This window comes from Lutjanus erythropterus, chromosome 18 (assembly GCF_056507025.1).
Source record: "Lutjanus erythropterus isolate fLutEry1 chromosome 18, fLutEry1.hap2, whole genome shotgun sequence".
NCBI classification, from domain to species: Eukaryota; Metazoa; Chordata; class Actinopteri; order Lutjaniformes; family Lutjanidae; genus Lutjanus; species Lutjanus erythropterus.
In genome coordinates, this window is record NC_139334.1 from 23,944,664 (window position 1) to 23,964,503 (window position 19,840).

The following is a 19,840-nucleotide window of genomic DNA, read 5'->3' on the forward strand; positions in this document are numbered from 1 at the left end:
TTCAAGAGCATGTTGCTGACAAGAAGATGTGGTTAAAGCCAGTGAATATGAGAGACAACTTGTAACAGATCTTCCCTTTCAAGGAAATAAATCCAGACAAGTTCCTTCCTTCAGACTGCTTCAATTTAAATCAGTTGCACAGAATTGTAACATTTTTGTTAGTAGCATGTAACTGAAACCCAGTGTTAACACAGATCCCTTGTGAATTTTATAAACAAACGTGAAAGGCACTAATTATTCAATTTGTAGTGTGGTGGCTATTCCACTGAAAATCCCATGAGCACAAACATTTCTACTTGATATTTTTTTAAAAATCCTTTCAAACCTCTCATTGAGTTTTTCTGTATTTGGCAGAGATGGGAACTAATAGAGCCACTGATCCGGCAGCAGGACCTCTGCCTGGCCATCTCAGCCTTCACAGCAGGGTCAAAGGTCAAGATGGAACCTTGCAACGCAAAAGAGCCAAGACAGGTGAGCAGACAGGGGTGTCTTGTAGTAGGTGTATCATGAAGCACTGTGTGCCAGTACTGAGACCCACCTGGTCAAGTTAGCAATAATAAATATGCAATGTCCAGGTGGAATTTCAAAATAAAGCTTGCTGAGTGACAAATTAAACATGTTGTTAATGTTAAAATGAAATGGTTGCAGTGAAATGGTCTTTGGTTAGGTTTAGGACAGGGGTCAGCAAACGATCAATTTCTGGCCAAATAAAACATTTTAAAAATTCTATCTGGAACTGCTAAATTCTTTTTTTTTTCCTTTGGAGACTGTTTTTTTTATGGATTTAGCTTCCATAGCTATACTAGAGAGACTCCAGACTAACAACTGTCAAACTTTTGAAGAAAAGGCACAGAGCTGTGGATGGAGGCTACAACGCACATTGTTGTTGACCAAACATTAACAGTGGCTCTTCGTTTTTCTAAATGGTTACCCCACTTTTCCTTGAAGTGCCACTCACAGTGTTCAACTCAGATATGAAAGATGTGGGGATAAGAGGTGGTTCCAGGACAGATGCTGAAATTTTAAAATTTGCTGTATAGCCCACACATTTTTGCAACTGGTGGATGTAAGACCCACCTTAGACCTAGAACAATAATAGATAAAAATTAAAATACAAAAAATGAACTAAGAATTTTTGCCAAAGCCACAGCGAGCCACTGGAGAGAGACAAACAAGCTGCATGCTGCATGGAACCACAGGTAACTGACCCCTGGTTTAGAAAAACATAATGGTTTGGGTTATGTAACTTATATTACGTGAGTTACTTACATTAAGTTAAGTTACATACGTGTGCGTCCTGGTGGGCTGTGCATCCCGTGTGCTGAGGCTGTGGGTCCTCTGCAGCGGCTGTGGGTTACGTTTTGGCCCGTGGGCCTTTGCTACGTGTCAAGCCCCTGCTCTCTTACGCTTTTTCTGTCATATCTTGAGCTGCTGTCCTGTGATTAAAGCCTTAAAAACAAAGTTAGTAAGTCAATGCCCATATGCTTTCACATGGATCCCATCCATATGGAGACTTACTCGCTCTTACACTACATCATCAGACTTTGACAGCACATCAAAACATAATTCCAGAGGGGTACCTACAGTGTCATAATTTGATGTGCATGGCCACTGACCAAGCTGCTACTTTTGACATGCTGAGAAAAAGAACAAGCCGTGAAAAGTGCCAGAAAAGTTGCTGAAAAGGAGCTGGAATTTGCTTTAATCTTGCCCTCTCAGTCATTTTGATAGGAGGTCTTAGTTTTTCCAAATGGTTCTCTCACTTGTCCTTGATGTGCCACTCACAGCGTAGAAGTCAGACATGACAGATGTGGAGATAAGAGATGTTTCCAGGACAGATGCTGAGCAGCCTGCCTGCTGCTGATGCCAGCAGGCTCAGATGAGCTGAGTGGCCTTGTTATTTGACTGATGCCGCTCACGCCAGAGGAAGAGCAGTAGATTTTATAGATGCAGTAGAACACGCGCTCCCATAACTTCAGACCCCACCCTGTTCCTTCCTCCATCTCCCCTTTGTGAATGTTGAACACTCGAGTCCCATGTGGACCCGTGCTGGCTTTGTGGTTGATTTATGACATTAAAAGGGGAGTTATTAACTCAAACCATGTGTGTGAGTGTGTAGGACTCCTGCCAGGTCATCCTCTCATCTCTCTGCAGGCCCTTTGCAATCCTTTGAGAGTTTTTTGGGACCCTGCCCATCAACAAGCAACTACTTTTGGCTGTGGGAGACATTTGGCCTCTTTGTCTTGAGTGTTCAATCCCCTGGAAAGCAAACAAGTCCTGGTGTTTTTGATTTTGTTCTCTAAATGAAAGAGTGCGTAAGTGATTAATTCTTGGAGTGACAAGTGATAGTAGCACCTTTTTAAAACATGTAAATATCAAACCCAAACATAGGTTAGAGTGGATGTTGTGAACTTACTGACATTAATATGATCCTGTGCTGTTATTCAGTATTGGATATTTTTTCAGTCACATCATCCATCACCACTATGAGAGGGGCTTTTCCTTGCTCACTGCTGCATAAAAACAGCCTGGAACAATTTTGCAACATTTTACTCTCTCAGCATTAATGTTTATTGAAAATTTCGGTTCCTCTTAATCTAATTCTGAATCTAATCCTGAAAGAATTTCATTAGTTTGGATTTCACAGGAGATATTACATCCAATGCTGCTGTTAATGCTGTTTTAAAAACTCGTCCAATGAAAATAAATTTGATGAAATACTTTTGGTATGAATTAGCCATATCTTAAGACAGAAAACTGGCTCAAAATGTTTGATCAGCAACTTTATCACAAATATATTGCAGTCTATATCTGCATTCAAAATGAGGTGAATCTAACATGAACATTGGGACATGTTGCACAACATAAGCACTTGAAGTTTGGATTTTTTGAAGTGAGGTAGTAGGAGGTTAGGGATGCATCCGAATACATTATTCAGAAAAGCAGAAATAACGCAATGGAAACTGACATGTCTTCTATCCAAAGTTGTTCATTATTATTCAGAAAAAAAAGTCAGCTCCATGATTACCTCAGCATTGTTAAAAAGGTCACATCTACCTTAATCAATCACTGATTTAATGCACAAAGATTATTCAATGGAATGATTTTAAATACTTGCATATTTTTACTGTAGACTTTCTATTTCCAATGCAAAACTGAATCTTCTGATTCACAAAACTTTTTCAGTTTGTGAGTTTACACTATTCCCCAGTTAAAGGGAGGTGGCTGTGGGTTTCAGACTATTCATAAAATGTGAAGAGTAATGAAGAGAATGATGACTGATTTATTATAATATACTGTATACCAAATACTAAATCATGTTGATGCTTTGTAGGTACAACAATTGCCAATGAATATTAGGTTAGAGAATATTACATTTGCCCATCATAACATGACTTTTGATATAAATCTTCCCCACTTCTGGTCCTCTATCCAAATACAGACACAGAGACAGATCATTTTAATGGTTGAACAGAGACAGATACAAATAATGACTCCTCCGTTATGTAGATTTCATAAATAATATAACCGATTTTCTGATGTTGGAGCAATTCCTAGTCAGGGTTTTTTTTTATCTGACAAATAATGTCCTCATCAAGTATTTGTCTGCTGCAGTTTGAATATTCAGAGATATAGTATCCATATACATTGTCAGAGTGTCAAATGTAATACTGGTTTGAAATACAGTTTCCAAGCACTTATGAATTTTCCACCAGTAGTAAGTAAGTTTTGAGCAGTCCCACCATGAATGATAATGTTCGGCTATTTGCTCCACATAACCTCCAACAATTCATTCCAACACCTTGATGTCTCTCGTGATCATTGTGCAGTGTGTAACGCCCTCTGTTGATGAGCATCAATGACTGTAATGGTTCCACTCAGAACTGGTGGAAACATGGGTTAGTTCACTAGGTAGTACCAAGGTTCCAATAATCTTGAATGGAACCAGTTAAAGAGCAAGAACTAATTTGATGGAAAAGGGCCCCAAATAGGGGGTTCTATCCAGAACCTCTCCATCTTCTAAGGGTGATGACAATTCTACTGAGAACCTTTTTATATTATGGTATAAAAACCCCTTGACCAACCCTTCCAGCAAGTCCAAAAATAATTCTTAGTCTCACAAAGAACTCTTGAAAAACTCTTAAAAGATCGTAAAAGTTGGGTAGAACATCAGCCCTTCAGGAAGAAACCTTTTGGAACCCTTATTTCTTACAATGTACATTGTTGAGCTTCCTGCACCAGTACCCATAGACTGTCAGTTATACACTGAGTATGGATCAGAACCTCATACAACCCCACTTCAAAAAATCCAAACTATCCATTTAATGTAGACTGCTAACCATTGTTAATAATCTGTTGACATTCTCACTCTGACATTTAATTTCATCCTTGTCTTTGTTGCACAAACATGCACACACTTGAAGGCACACCACAAATATGTAACAGTACAAATTTACACTGTGACACACTTACATACGTATGCGGCACACAGACACACTCTCCCTCCTCTGGCATCTTAAGATTAACCCCCCATTCACCTCCAGACTCTGACAAGCCTCCACATGGCTCCAGAAACCAGTACTTGGCTCTCTCATGCTTTGCTTGCGCCTCAAGTTCAGCTCTAATTATTTAATCAGCGGTCTAATAAACAAATCACTAACACCTGGTGATTTATAGACTGTGTGTTTATGGAGAACACGCTTCCTCTCCCTCTTTACTTCAGTCTCAAGTTTCTGGTCAAACTCGTTCTGGCACTTTTACACTCAGTGACCAGACCCCAGAGAGTCTCTGTTGAAACAATATTAGATTTATGGACAGTCAGAGAAATCAGGTTAACTTGTTAGTCTGTGGAAAAACATGTTACAATACAAAATCATTACATGATGTGGTTGCAAGAAAGAACTGGAGTTAATGTGGCTCCCTTCAATTTAACATTCGAATCCCCCTAATCAGAGTGTTCTGGTGTGATTTGTGGGGCAAGGGAAAGAGTGTAAATCATTTAAAGATGTCCATAAATAGATATTAGGAGAAAGCACAACAATAAAAATGAAATACAGCAGCCTTTTCACCACATTTTTTAGTGGTAATATGAGCCTGTGTGGCCTCTTGTGATAAGATGAGTCCTCTAAGATTTAGCCTGTAGTCACATGTACATCTGTGCATTGTTACAGAACTTCAGTTGTGTAAGAAGTACTCGGTTTGTTCACATAAAGGTCCTGTGTAAGGGGATTTATTGACAAAATATGGCAGAAATTTAATACAAAATTGTGTTTTTCATCGCCTTAGAATGAGCCACAAGTCCTCCTCCATGGAGGCCGTCATGCTGCACCACCGTATTTCTACAGTAGGTCACAACAGACAAACCAAACACTGGCTCAGGATGTGGCCTTTCAAGTTTTTCCTGAGTGCTGTGGCCGCTGTGGGTCTCCTACAAGCTTAGAAATGAGATGAGGTGGTTGCAATCTGCAAGCTCACCGAAATGCCACTAAATCTACAAAAATGTCCTTTAAGAAAGCAAATCAAAGGGATCAGTATCAAGTTTATTTGAGTAATGAGTTTACTCACATATGTGAGTTAAAAGTAAAAGTCAAAATGCACCTGAGATAAGAGTGACCTCTGTGAATGTTATACTGTTATACATTATTTTATTTTATAATTATTAATGATGTTAATTTGTAAGTAGCATTTGAATGGTGTAGTTTGTACTAATTTTATCAATTTTATGTACTGTGGGTAGTTTAATATATGAAAGTGCATCATTTATAAACTTATATTTTTGTATCTACTTTAAATCCTTAAAGATAACTGGATCATTTTCACGTTTTTACATGAAAAGTCATAATAGCAGTATGTTTTTCATGTTATAACAAGATATTTTCATGTTACTACAATATAAAACATTATATTGAGGATTTTTTCCTTTTATAACAATCTACTATTAATCTTGTTAGTATTTTATTATTATTATTATAACATTTTATGTTATAACATGATAAGTTATTGTTCTAACATAAAATATTCCGTATTAAAATGTGAATGTAACTTATATTGTAACAAGGGCAGGAATTTCATCCATGGCCATGGCCGCTGTGCTGCTGAAAAAATAATCTGCCCTGAGGCCACAGTGGCCTTGACGCCCTCCCTTCACTGCCCCAGCTTATTTTGCCATTTTCTGTCTGCCTCTTTCCTGTCAATACAGTTTTTTAGAAAACAATGTCTTTTGTTGAGATTCTGATTTCCTCTTGGGTAACGTCAAATGAAACATTTATTCATCCATTTCAAATGAAATCATCCTTAACTATTGAATTAAATTCATTATTTTCATGGACTTAAAATCATTTTTTATTTGAAGGCCTTGCTGCCCTGGTATTTGGCTTTCATTGTAATAGTGTGATATGTTTGTATGTCATAATAGTGTAAAATAATCTTGTTATTATGTAAAAAACAAATTTTTATAACAAACTTTTCAGGTTATAGTGTGATACTGATCCATTTTACTATTTCTGGCATGGCAGCAACACACTGGTAAAGTAAAGTAACTAATAACTAAAACCATAATAACTAAACCACAAATTTTCTTTGTGAAATGTAGTAGAATAGAAGTATAAAGGAGAGTGAAAAGCAGGGGTGTAGCACATCATTTTGGACCATGTACATAGTTATTCTCTATGGGCCCCTCCCTGCATCCACAGCTTTTCGTTTTAGTATCTTTGTGGGGCCTCCTTATATGTTGGACCTGTACACTCTGTCCCCCGTTTCTCTTCAGGGAAAAGGAAAACTAAAGGACATCTACTCCAAATATGTACTTTACTGTACATTGACTGCACAGTACTTGTGTAGTACTCAGTAACAAATGGTGTAAAGTTCACTTTATCAGCTAAAACAAATTGTTTCTTGTGTTGTGGGATGGCAGGCTGCCGTGCACTGCAGCTGGCTGCACTCTGATTTTTCCACTGTGGGTTTAGCGAGTCAATCATTCATGTGATTACTGTTATCCAGGTCTGACTCAGACCATTACTCACTGCTAACATCAACCTCCTGTGCTGATACACATCATTTATGAGCAGGCGATAATACAAACCAGAGACTCTGCGAGGACATCGATGCTTTTTTTAAAACTAAGTGACAGAGATAAATTCATCTTTATTTTCTCTCTCTTTGTTGCTGCAGAAGTGGAAACCTAAAGGCACGGCTCTGCAGCACATGGTGAGCGGCCTCTGCCTGGACAGTCAGACCCCGGCTGGTCCTCCGGTCATTGCGCAGTGTCGCCCCCAGATGGCCAGCCAGTCCTGGGAGCCACAGATTATCACCTGAGCCACAGTTGGACGGGGAAGAGGGAGAGGAGGAGGAGGGAGGAGAGGAGAGGAGCAGATTCTGGACCCGGCCTGCAGAGGGACTCAGAGGATCACATCTGCACACTGTCTGTCGCCTTGCTGAGAGATGAACGGAGTGAGAACTGTACTTTATGTGATGTCAACTTCACGCTCCTGCTCATTGTGTCTTGGTGACGAGAGCGTCGCCGAAAACATTTGAAGGCCTTGCTGAGCAAAAACATGTGAGGTCTTTTGTGTACAGTGCTTCATCCCTCGAGGATGCTGCAGTCCTTCTTCTACATAATCTAAGCTTTTCACTGAAAACTGTTGCACATCTCACTTTTTCATTTCTCTATCTATCCTGGTCGACAATTTGCTTAAAACCTGAGTAGTGAGCCTCAAAACAAATGAGAGCATACTGTACTGTAGCAAATGTGTTGAGGTGCACCTGAACTACTCTGAGTCAAAGTCACTGCTTGTCTTGTTGCCTAGTCTTAGGTTCAGGCATGTCTGATGACTGTGTGGACCAGGGCAGCTTTATGTATAGCCAACTAAAATCTGAGCTTTTTTTTTTTTTTTTTTTAACTATTATTATTGCTGAACAGCAGTCTTGAAGCACCATGCAAAGCACCGTCAGGAACATTATTTATTGTTTTGCATGGTCAGACCCAAAGAATGTTTTTTTTTTCTGACTCTCTACAAAGTTTTATGTAAATATTTGAAGCAGATACTGGCTTGGTTTTTGTGTAAAGTACTCTATATGTTGTTTGAAAAATAAAATGTGGTAACAAAGAAGTTTTTGCCCTATTTATTTGTAAAATAAGTCAGAATGTTGTGCTGTTTGGTGTTATATTTTGATTTTGATTTTCCTACATTAATTTTGCCTTTCTGAAACAAAACATCATCTGACCATCCAACACCACTACTTTCAAATATTCTTCACATAATGTGACATTTTGAGTTACAAATACATGTTTACAGTGAAAATGTCCCAAAATTCTAATTAATTACATATATTATTGATAGCTAAATATTCTGTTTTTATTTAAGAAATATTTTAAATATGTACCGCAGAAGTTTATATATTTTAGCTGTGTGTTTGTAATGGCCAGAGTCAAATATTTCAACATCTATCACATGAACTACCCTGACATCAGGCTCAGACATTGAAGGTGTCGAGAAGATAAATCCTAATGATTGGTTATTCTGTGACGTTTAATTTAGTGCCACCAACAGATCATGGTGGAGGCAGTGTTTATGTCCTTTACTCAAGTAAAAGTACAATATCACACTGTAAAAATACTCAAGTAAAAGTCCTGCAATGCAAGTGAAAGAATTCAATCATAATCAAGAAAATGTAGCCTACTTTAAGTATTAAAAGTAAAGATAATTAATGCAGAGATTGCTACCGCTGCTACTACTACTGCTTTTATATATAGAATTGGATTATTATTACTTGAAGCAGAATTTTACTGATGTAGCTGGTTGAGGTGGAGCTCTTTTTGAACTATTTTGTATTGGACTACCATTTTCATTATGGATTAACTTAGTAAAAACAATTAATAAGCCTGTGACCCTCAGCAGTGCTTTGAGATCAACTTTCATATTGTCAACCTGATTCTAGTTCCACATTTTTTATCTGCTCACTTCCCTTTCCATACCTGCCCCTCCCTCCTGCAGAGACTCCTGTGTTCCAGACATCTTGCATCACCTGACCTCCCCCACTCACCTATACGCCTGCTCCCACTTCCCCATTAGCCCTGTAGTATATTTTATATCGGCCCAATCCCTTTTATTGTCTGCCAGTTTGTCTTATGTGCTTTCAACTTACCGGCCATCACCTCTGCAGACCTGCATGAATCCCTGCCTGCATTCTGGGCTTCTTCCCCTTTTTTCCTGACTGCTCTACTGTTCTTGTCTGTTTCTGATATGAGTAAAACTGAGTTTTGAACTTTGAACTTTTCTGAACTTTCATCTCACCTGCAGTGCTATTTATCCATCTAGATTATTTTTTGTGAGTTATTGAGTGTTGAAGATACAAGTAGATGTCTGCCTTCTCTTCAATATAATGGAACTAGATGACGCTCACCTTGTGATCCTCAAAGAGCCAAAAAGAAATACATTTGAAAACAACAGCAATGTCTCTTTCTAAAAATCATGACCCAGTTACTCAAGATAATGTGAGCAGTTTCATGTGGGAACTACTTTCTTTCTATTGATCTGCACCCCACAACCATATCACCGCGCAGAAGAAAACGTGCATCTACTCAAGGACAAGAGGCTTGTGACAGTTCAGGATGTAAACACATTAACTGTCCTCCTCAGCTGAGCTGTAATGTTCGCACCACTGAGCTAACTAGAGCAGTCTGCAGGTGTAGTCCAGCAGGAAAAATATGTATATATATGTATGACCATAGCATATTACTATGCTGTGGGAAATATTGTACTTTTTACTCAACTATATTTGTTTGTCAGCTATAGTTACCAGTTAGTTTGCAGCTTCAGGTAACTAATACAAAATACAAATCATATAGGCTCATCAACAAATAAATTCTGATGTATTATTTTAGATTAAGCTGCTTAGCAGAATTAAAAGTAGTAGAAGTTACCTTTACCAGCTGAAACATTAAATTGCTGTTTACCCATGAATGCATCAATAATTATAATCCAGTTGTAGAACATATATTCTGAAATGGGTCATTATGCATAATATCAAGGTCATTTATTTGTAATAATAGAACAGAGAGTTGCACAACGCAATGAAAGCTGTCGTTCATTCATGCTGCTGAGACATAGAAATAGAGATAATTAGTAGATAATTAATAGAATAAAGTGTGTGTCCCACTGAGAAGTTCAAACATGTCATGAAAGCAGATTTCATATGAGGAACATATGAGGAGATGACAGAATCGGTGCAGATGGGGCTGATAAATTAGATTAATCAAGCACAGTAAGTGAAAACACCTGTGAGAAGCCACCAAAGTTGGCTGCCACGTTACTGAAGTTACAGAAAGTGACCACAAGGAGGCAGTATATCCTCACAGATGTGTGAGAGGCTCAGCAGCTACACTTTATGACTCTGTGACATTGACAGGTTGATGGATGAATGCTTGTAGTAAAAAAAAGAGAGTCATAAAGAAGACTGTTTGAGATAATCAGGAATAAAAGAAGAGTGTCAGTGAAAAGAAGTGTTTGTGTTTGAGAGAGAGATTTACTCACAGCTGGCTGGTGAAAAGAAGCACACTGGCATGACAATAATCATCATAACAGGCTTGACGACTTTGTTAACCAGAGTTTTTTTTCTTTGTTGGTTTTGCAACCTTCTAGGCCACAAAACATGCCACACTGCAGCTTAGTCGGCTTCATAGCTATGTGAGGAATGTGACTAAATGCTGATAAACTTCTGGCCTTTTAAAGGGGCCAAGGTTTCATCATCAGGGGCAGAGGGTGCAGGGGAAAATAAGGAGAAAAACTGTGAAAACAGTTAAAACGGACAATGAATATGACAAGTCAGATCAGTTTTTAAATACAGGATAGTGAGTGTTAAAACATGTTTGCCAAATGGAGCTGCAGATCAAGACTCGATAAATGTAAGAGACAACAAGAAGAGGTGAAAACGGGAAGGGCATTAAAGTCTGTGGTGTTATCAAAATGGGGCTTTAAGCTTTGTGGTTTCAAGAGTCCCTTCACTGATAGTGGGATATTTGCATATCAGTCAGATAGAGATTATAATAAAGAACCAGTCAGGTACTGGACACATGCTGCATGCACAATTTTTATATTATTATACATATAATGATGAAACTTCATTACCTCAAATTTCAAATGCAGGACATTATCTTGTAGCCGACTAATTTTACATTGTGTTATTTGATCTAATATGTATGCATTAACATCTGATAGATCTGAATATTTCTTATTCTTCTGTCCACCAGTATTACGTCTATATTCCTTCCAATGAGGAAGGAGCTTTAGGATCTAAAGTGGTGTATTTGGTCTGGACAACCCGGCCAGACACACAACTTGATAAGTTCTTTTAAGGAACCATCAAAAAATATGGACTCTGTCAACAGCTGATCTCTCTCTTGCAGTGATAAGTCTACAGCAATGGTGGAGAAAGTGTTCAGATCTTTTATTTGAGTACAACAGAATATACTTACAGTGCCAAAACTAAAAACCAATCATTATGCAGAATGGCCTCTTTCATGTAGTACTGGATTATAATTAATGATGCATTGGGCTGTAAATCACTTTAATACTGCAGCTGGTAAAGGTGGAGCTTCTTTTAATGACTTTATACTGTGGGCAGCTTTACCTATAATAATACATCATAATTACAATGACATTTTACAGTTGCATTTAGCAGACGCTTTTATCCAAAGTGATGCCCATCTGAGAGATAATACAACACAGTGAGAAGTGCCTACAGGTAGTGCAAGGGGTAACGCAGAGGTTTAATTGATTAGTTTGCCTATATTTTCTATTAATAATCTAAATCTGCAATGTAATTATGAACTAAAGCTGTCAAATAATTATAAAGTTTATCAAATAATGTAGTGGAGACCCACTGTATTATATTATATGAACAATCCCTGGTGGAGCCTTGGATAAAAAGGCTCATTTCTGCATAACCTTTTACTGGTGGCTAAAAAGATGATAACTTTGTTTTGGCTCAAACCACCCTACATCAGTGGCAAGACAGGTTATAATGAATGTGCACTTAAATTTATTTTATTTTATTTTCCTTGCTTTATGGATGTACAAGATAACATTATTGTTGATATTTTTTATTACTGTTTTCCAAGCTGTGAACACTTCTTTTTCTTTTTTTAAAAAAATGTCCTAACAAAGCAGCTGTGCATCAGTAAAATGCCCTTACAGTTTTTATGGTCTTTTTAAGATTTAACAGTTTTAATCTATCTCTAAAATCTGTATAAAAACACTAAAAAGGGGCATCCGGCTTGTAAACTTAGGTTTACGTAGGCAATATAGAATTTGGAGACAGTAATCAAAACATTTATAAAATATGCATCTTCCTATTTTTTTTGTCATTGTTAAAGAATCTGAACAAAATGTGTTCCTAGAATAATGTGATATATTTACACAAGATGTCAGAAATAAATTTGGAAGCATCTTTTATTTTATAGTACTGAAAAATCCCAGAAAAAAAACGGGGCATAAAGTAAGTATCATAAAATAGAAAGTACAATTAAAACTTCTACTTCAGTGAAAGTACTTAGTTACATTTCACCACTGGTAAAAACTGCAGTAAAAGTCCGGTTTGATCGAGGCACTGTCGTCTATCGATCACCTCCGATCTGCACTCGGCGGCCAATGAGCTGTCAGGGAGGCGGTCCGTTGCTAAGGAGGAAGTTTGGTTGAGTCTCCGAGTAGCAGCCATTCAGCGGCGGTGGCTGAAGCGATTGGACTGCGAGCGTCTCCCCCAACTCTTTCTGTGGAATTTGAATTATTTTGGCACTGCACGGTTCGTGATACACAGGTGACGGCATTAACGGGGCATCTTCTGGGTCGCAGCGGTGATCACAGGTAGGTTGAAACATGTGAAACGTGTATTTTAATCCGGCTGCCCGGTAACGCTTGTTAGCTCACCGAGCTAAGCTGCACTAGCTTGTGTTTTTCGGATGCGGCACACGCAGCTATGTTAGCTCCACGGCTCTTTAGCTCCCTGTAGACCCAATTACATGGCTTTTAGGTCAGCTAGCATTGCTAACCTGAGGAGAAAACAGACTGAGTAAAATGTAAGATGTGAGGCTGTCTGCCATCCATCACGAAAGGTCTGTCTCTGCCCTCCCGAGTGAGCTAAGACGTTAGTTAGCTAGCTAACGTTAGTTAAGTAGCTAACGACTCTTAACTTACCTGGTTAACTTTGAAAGATGAACATTACTCAGCAAAATAATGAACCCAACCCAGACTAAAATGATGGAATAGCTATGAGTTAGCACATTTTTTGACGTATAATTGTCAAACTGTCACACGGATCACATGTGTAATATCGTCGCTACTAATGTAAGCTGGCATTAAGAGGCTCTATTCATTACAATGAAGATTATTTTCTTTTTTTTTCCTCCTGAACATTATTAATAGTAACAGCAGCATAAGAACAATACAATTATGGTATATAATTAAAAACATGAAGTATATTGAAATTTGACATTCAATGAAAGCAAGATGACAAAATTAATTTGTATAAATAAAGGTGGACAGATTAATAAATGAGTAGCAAACGTTAGTCGAAAATTGTACGTGTGTCAAATATTGTCTGTTGTTCGATTAGGGAGTTGTAATATAGATTAAGGCAAAGTTTGGTTTTCTGATGGTCAATTAAAGGGCCAGACCAACACTGGATTTTTAGGGGCGATGCAGATATTACGAATAAGCAGATGCATTTATTAGCTGATTTTATTAAACAGAATATAGTATATAGAATATATGCATAAAAGCATTGCAGTTTTTCTTGCAGTGATCCCTGAAAGGTGGTTAACACTTCTGACAAAGGTACGTAAAGTATACCACAGTATTCAACAGTAAACTTTGTAATCCAAAATAGGGCACTGAAACAGTAAACTTTCACCAGTGTTTTTAATAATTATAAATAATTATTAACGAAAACCCCCAAATAGAGCAAAATATATGCATATTTTAAACCTGAACTATGTAAGCATAGATATAAAGCTAGGAAATAAAATCAATCTGCACTATGTTTTCATATAGGATAGTCCACTTAATTTCATGTGTGAATTTTGCCAAAAATTGTTAACAATTGGATTTAACTAGCATCTTTGTCCATGAAGTTATTTTCAAAATGAATTAAAACATAATTTCTTTAAAACATGATCAGTTGACCCGTTTTTGTAGGTAGGAAGTTCTGCATATTGGTCCAAAATATTTTGGATGCATTTAAGTTTAGTGACTTAGCAAATCTGTAAAAATCCGTCATTTGAAACATATGGTTAAAAAGACAGCTGCCGAGATGCTCAGCACCCAGCCACAGACAGGTTGATCGCCCTGAAGATATAAAGTGTGACTCAGTCTTAACACTCACACATTTTTGTGAAGTGTGATAATGTGCCCTAGATTATCTTATTTGGTAATGATAACATTGCTAGACGTTTAGCTTGTGTGGGGAGTTTACTCCTTGGAACAACCACAGAGCAAGAGATTTCCATTCTGGTCTGCCATCCCTGATCAGATAAACATCAGTGGTCAGATTACCTTCCACATGCAGACTTTACAAAGATAGCTCCATCCCTGATAGACTGTGTGATAGACACAGCAGCAGCACACCCATTAGACTGAAACATCCTGCTTATTGAACAGCAACCACATTTCGGTGCTCTCATTAGACAAAAATGTTGAGTCATTACTGTTTTGTTAATGGGATGGTGATGAGGTTTGTGACTTGAATAATACAAGCTGAGTTATCTATTTTGGCCTACTTAGTTGTCAGCATGAAGTATGTGTCTGTCTTGTACACGTGACTATACTTTCCTTTGTGAAGAGACAATGGTGTCAAAATCCATGCTAGAAATGAACAGTTTGATGTTCATAAAACTGATCCTTTTCCTTCCTGATACAAATTCCTATACATGAACTTTGCATATCAGCTGATACAGAGGACTGATCTGATACTAGTGTGTTAAAAAGTATATATTCTTATTTTTTTAATGTCTGTATATGACTAACCCTGTATGGATGTGATGTGATTGGTATCACTGTTGTTTGGCCTGGATCGGGTTAATATGACTTTGCTATACTGGGGGAATTATGGCATACAGGATGCTGATTGGAAGTGGCAGGGTCCTGTTTTGGGTTAATAAAGTTTGTGGTATCAGATCAGTGTGTACAATCATAAACATGCATTAGAGGCAGTACCAGAGACATATTCTGACACTATTATCAGAATCAGAACAACCCTAGCTACTTGTATAGCATGTAGCGCTAACCAATGATTATTTTCATTATTTATGAATCTGCCAATTATCTTCTCAACTAAACAATTGTTTCTTTTTTTCAGTAAATGCCAGAAAACTGTGAAAAATGTCCATTATATTGTCCCAGAGTCCAAATATTAGTATTTATATCACTTGTCTTTACAGACCAATATCCCTAAACCCAAATGTATTCAAGAGAGAACCTCAACCAGGCAAATGTTTGCTTAAAAAAGGCCTGAAATGATGAATTGGTTATAAGAATAGTTGCTAATGGATTGTTTGTTGATCCACTAATCAGTTTACTAGTACAGTTCACTTGACTAGTAACCGTAGCTCTAATGTCATTAATATAATCTCTTGTTTAAAATGTGAACATCTACCAGCCAATAGTAAATCATTATTTTGTCTATCAATCAACCAGCCACTCTCTATTTAACCAGCATTTGGCTGGTGGTTGGTGCTAATTTCCCACCCTGGTTTCTAATTCTTTGGATGGGAATTTGATGTCTCAGCCATACAAAAGAAGAAGGATGATTTGGGAGTTTTTTTCCTCCCAAATTCTGAAAGTACCTCATGGCTTAGCTCATCCCACCGAATGAGGGAGGCAAAATTGGCTTTCTGCCACCAAACCCACTGTGCAAGACTGTCAGCTGTTTGAGAGAGGAGGAGAACGCGAGAGCATGTCTCCGTCCGAAGCTTTGTGATTCACTCTGTGGGAGAAACTCGCGTTACTCTCAGCACTTCTGTTCTCAAAGGAGAGGCCCTTTTCTTGGCACTGAGCTGTACATGTGAATGTTGAGAAGTGATGCAACATGGGTAGATAAACTTGCTGTGCGATGACGACGCAATCAAAGGGCTTCACTTTTGTCCCCTGATAGCAGCGAGATAGCCGAGCTTCTTGCCACTGATGGTGAAAGCAGGGAGAGCCTCAGTGTCAGCTTAGCTTTCATTCCAGTGGTAACTGAAGGGATATGAGATGACAAGAACGGGAGATATGCTTCTGTGTTTGTGTTCCTCTTTTACAACATCTAATGGTCTGGATCAGGGCGATTTGTCTGTGACCATCTCCTGACTGCTCACCTGCCCTGTTTATTTATGTTAATCCTTTCTTTTGGCTGCAGTTTTGATACGGACCATTGAATGTGCTGGCTGTTGTCATCCATAACCTGCGCTTTTTGTCAACATCACAGCTCTCTAGAAGTGTGGGCTCACCGAGCGTATTTGGAATGATTTAATAAAATGCTCAAATGTTTGCTTATTCAGTTTGATTTGTGTGGGAAGGTGAGAATAAGGACATGTAAACTCATGTGCGCTGAGATGCCTGAGAGTCTGGTTCTCGTCCAAGTTTAGAGTTGTGTCGTTGATTAGGAGTGAGAACGAAAGCCACGTTTTTGTGCTTTAATGGCAAGGATGTCAGAGATTATGACAAATAATGCAGACAAGTTTCAGAAACTAGAGTAGGATTTGTTTTGACACTCTCCTGTGCCAGAAACTCTAACCTTTTGGGATGATGAATTTACCAAAACACTGCTCAGTAAAAGAGCTGCTTGCAGTTTGGAGATTTTTACTTACAAGCCCCAGTGCACTTATAATTGGCAGGGTGATTCACGATGAATTGCGTACAACAAAATGCACCAAAGTAAAGTTTTCTGCTGTGGTTAAGCACAGAGAAAATTACCTGCAAAATGGATGTCCCCTCAGGGCACAAATGTTTATGTGAGCATTATTAACGTCCAGTTTCATGTGGCAATGTATACCTTTGCATCATTACATTGAAGACATACTGTCTGCACTTGGTAGATACGCACACACACACACACACACACACACACACACACACACACACACACACACACACACACACACACACACACACACACACAGCTCTATATTCTGAGCTGATTGGGACTGGATCCAACAGAGTCACTCTGAGAAGATTCAACCAGAGGGGAGGTTTTAGAATCAGGATCTCAAATGTGCAGCTGACCCCATTTCAACATAAGTAGCCTAAAATAGGTTCGGTGGAACCGCAGAGTTGGTTTGAACTTGTATCTTTGATGTGTTTGTTGGTAAGCTGTGTTATCCTCTTCCACAGATAGAAATTGTTGTGGTTGGTCATGACCTTTTCACATTAAATCAGCCACTTTTGAAGATTTGTTTCAGAAACAGATAGTACATAAACACAAATGCACAAGCTGAAGACTACTGAGCATTGTTGACTATGTTCAGATGCACACGCACATTCTGAATCAAATCAGGTCAAATTAGGAAACATGTTAATATTTGTTGTATTGTTCTGACCACTCTTAAACCTTCATTTCCATGGTGTTTAGCTAATAGAACAAATCTTCCCCATGCAATTAGAGCCGCATGATATGAATACTTTGACAGATGTTGCGATTGCAATATGATTCATGATGAGAGGAAATGATAATTTTTGTATCACAGCTTTCATTTTCACTGAAAAAAAACTATATAAATCATGAAGATGTGACATTTGTTGGAGTCTGTACCAAACAAACATGTTTTCTTACATGTGGAGAACAGGATTTGTAGGTTATGGCATCTCTGCAGCATAACACCACTTAGTTATAATGCTTTTGTGTCACACATTTTTCCTTTATTAAGAAAATCTGGGTATTGCACTTGGCCACATTGCAAATTCTATAATATTTAAATTAATTGTGCAGCCCCATAACAAATCAGCCCTAACCAACCCCCAAAAATAGATCTGGTAATTATCTGCACACCTGTAATAAAACATGAACTATTTGAGATGACAGAAAGTGGTCTGAATTAAATTTGAATTTAATGCAAATAAGAAGAAATCGAAAAGTTTGTCCCTTTCTCTTTCAACCCACAATATTAGTGATCACTAGCAGTCACAACCACAGCAGGTTTGTAATATTTTTTGTCCACTTGCACATTTTTTAGCATGACTTCAACATTCTTTGTCTCTGAGGGGTTTTTTTTATTGTATGATCACATGAATAAATACCTGCAATACCTGTTTCATGAGAACCATTTTAGTCCATTTATCTGATAAAGCAAACTGAGTTTTGCATTCTCAAGAATGTTTTTTAAACCGCAACTCTCCCGTCAGTGAAGAATGGTTATAATAGTAAAATGCATTTAGTTTCGTTGTTTTATACAAACTGTGCAGTATTTGTATCTGTCGGCTATTTCGTACTCTTAATATTTAGCTGTGTCAGCGCTCATTTAAAAAATGAAAAATAACAGTGCAAGGGTGGGTGTTGCACGGTGTTTTAATGCTTTGAACGCAGTTCTTTGAGTGTCCCCATTTGGGACAATATCTTTAGCTTAATTAGGTCCAAGGGGCATTGAGCTCCTCATTTGGCCCTGGCTGTTTAAACTGTAGATTAGGGCTGGGAGGGCTGGGGGTGCGTCACTGTATGCAAGGAGTTGCCTTTCAGGTTTGCGTCGGTATCACTCCTCCCTGGATGTGGTATGGGGCTCAGGGACTCCCTTTGTCTCACTGGGCTCCTATATAGAGTGATACCTGAGCCTCCTGGGCTGGAACAGCTCATGCTTTATTCAGCCCTCTGATCTCTGGTTTAATTATGAGTGACCCAGGACGGAGTGATCAGTGGTGTATCTCACAGGGTGAGAACTTTGTACTGGCTACCAGTGCCAGACAGAGCACTGGACATGTAAACCTTTTGTCACCTCACCAAGACTTGCGTGTTTATAAAACAAAGGTTGACCTAAAAATTTGCCAAATGTCTATAAATACATTGACCTCACTAAAAATCTTTTCTCAGAAATCTTTTCTGCTAGCCACTTCATTGTATTATCTTCCACTGGCACTGGTCTTGGTTTTGAGTTGTGGGTTCCCACCACTCCCTGTTCTTTGGGTCCGTCTTTGTGGCTTCTGATGTCCTCCAATACTGTTTTAACCACCAATCTTCAGCTTTAGAATTGATGTATTTGTGATATTTTCTAGAGGTTTGTTACTTGATGATGCATTTTTTTGGTACCTGTTAAAAACATGAATTTCCTAAACATATGCACATCATGTACAAGGTTTAACCTGCTGTGCATTTGCAGTGTTACTAAAACCTTTGTCTGATGTAGGTAACACAAGATTTGGTTGTGTTATCAGCTTTATAAAACCAATCCGGTGCATCTGAGTTCCTCTGTATGCACTGATGTGAACATCTCAGTGTGTGGTTGGTGTAATAACTCCCTGTTTGAAAACTGGTGTCTGTGTGTCTGTGTTTATATCTAATGACTCCCTGTCCATAGCACGGGTCACACAGATTCCATTCCCTCACACATTGTGCATAATTTCCATAAACTTGGCTGAGCACACAAGCTGCATGTTGTTGTCAGTATAGCTCTGTCTAATCTGTAGTATGGTCCTGGTCTTTCTTAACCCCATCTACCGTCGTCACCCTCGACGTGTATCAATGTTGCCGTGGCACTGGTTCCCTAGTAACCACCATGGCGGTTGCTGAGCGATGCAGCAATAAGAACAATATGACCCAACAAAATGTTCAAAGTTGGTTCCTGTCAAAAAGATAGAAAAGATTTAAAGATTCTGATATGCATACA

The 19,840-nt window shown here is 38.3% G+C and overlaps 2 protein-coding genes across 6 annotated transcripts in view; both read left to right on the top strand.

Annotated features, from left to right (window-relative positions):
* Positions 1-8,108, top strand: part of galnt16 (UDP-N-acetyl-alpha-D-galactosamine:polypeptide N-acetylgalactosaminyltransferase 16) — a 55,823-nt gene extending 47,715 nt beyond the window's left edge. Inside the window, exons 14-15 of the mRNA XM_084742245.1 lie at positions 355-471; positions 7,171-8,108. Coding sequence (XP_084598371.1) covers positions 355-471; positions 7,171-7,314 — 261 coding nt within the window. The 3' untranslated portion in view covers positions 7,315-8,108. The remainder of the gene's footprint in view (positions 1-354; positions 472-7,170) is intronic.
* A 4,593-nt stretch (positions 8,109-12,701) lies between these two features.
* Positions 12,702-19,840, top strand: part of numb (NUMB endocytic adaptor protein) — a 60,023-nt gene continuing 52,884 nt past the window's right edge. For all 5 annotated transcript variants that reach the window (XM_084742084.1, XM_084742088.1, XM_084742085.1 and 2 more), the window contains exon 1: positions 12,702-12,860. The gene's annotated coding sequence lies outside the window, so the exon portion shown is untranslated. The remainder of the gene's footprint in view (positions 12,861-19,840) is intronic.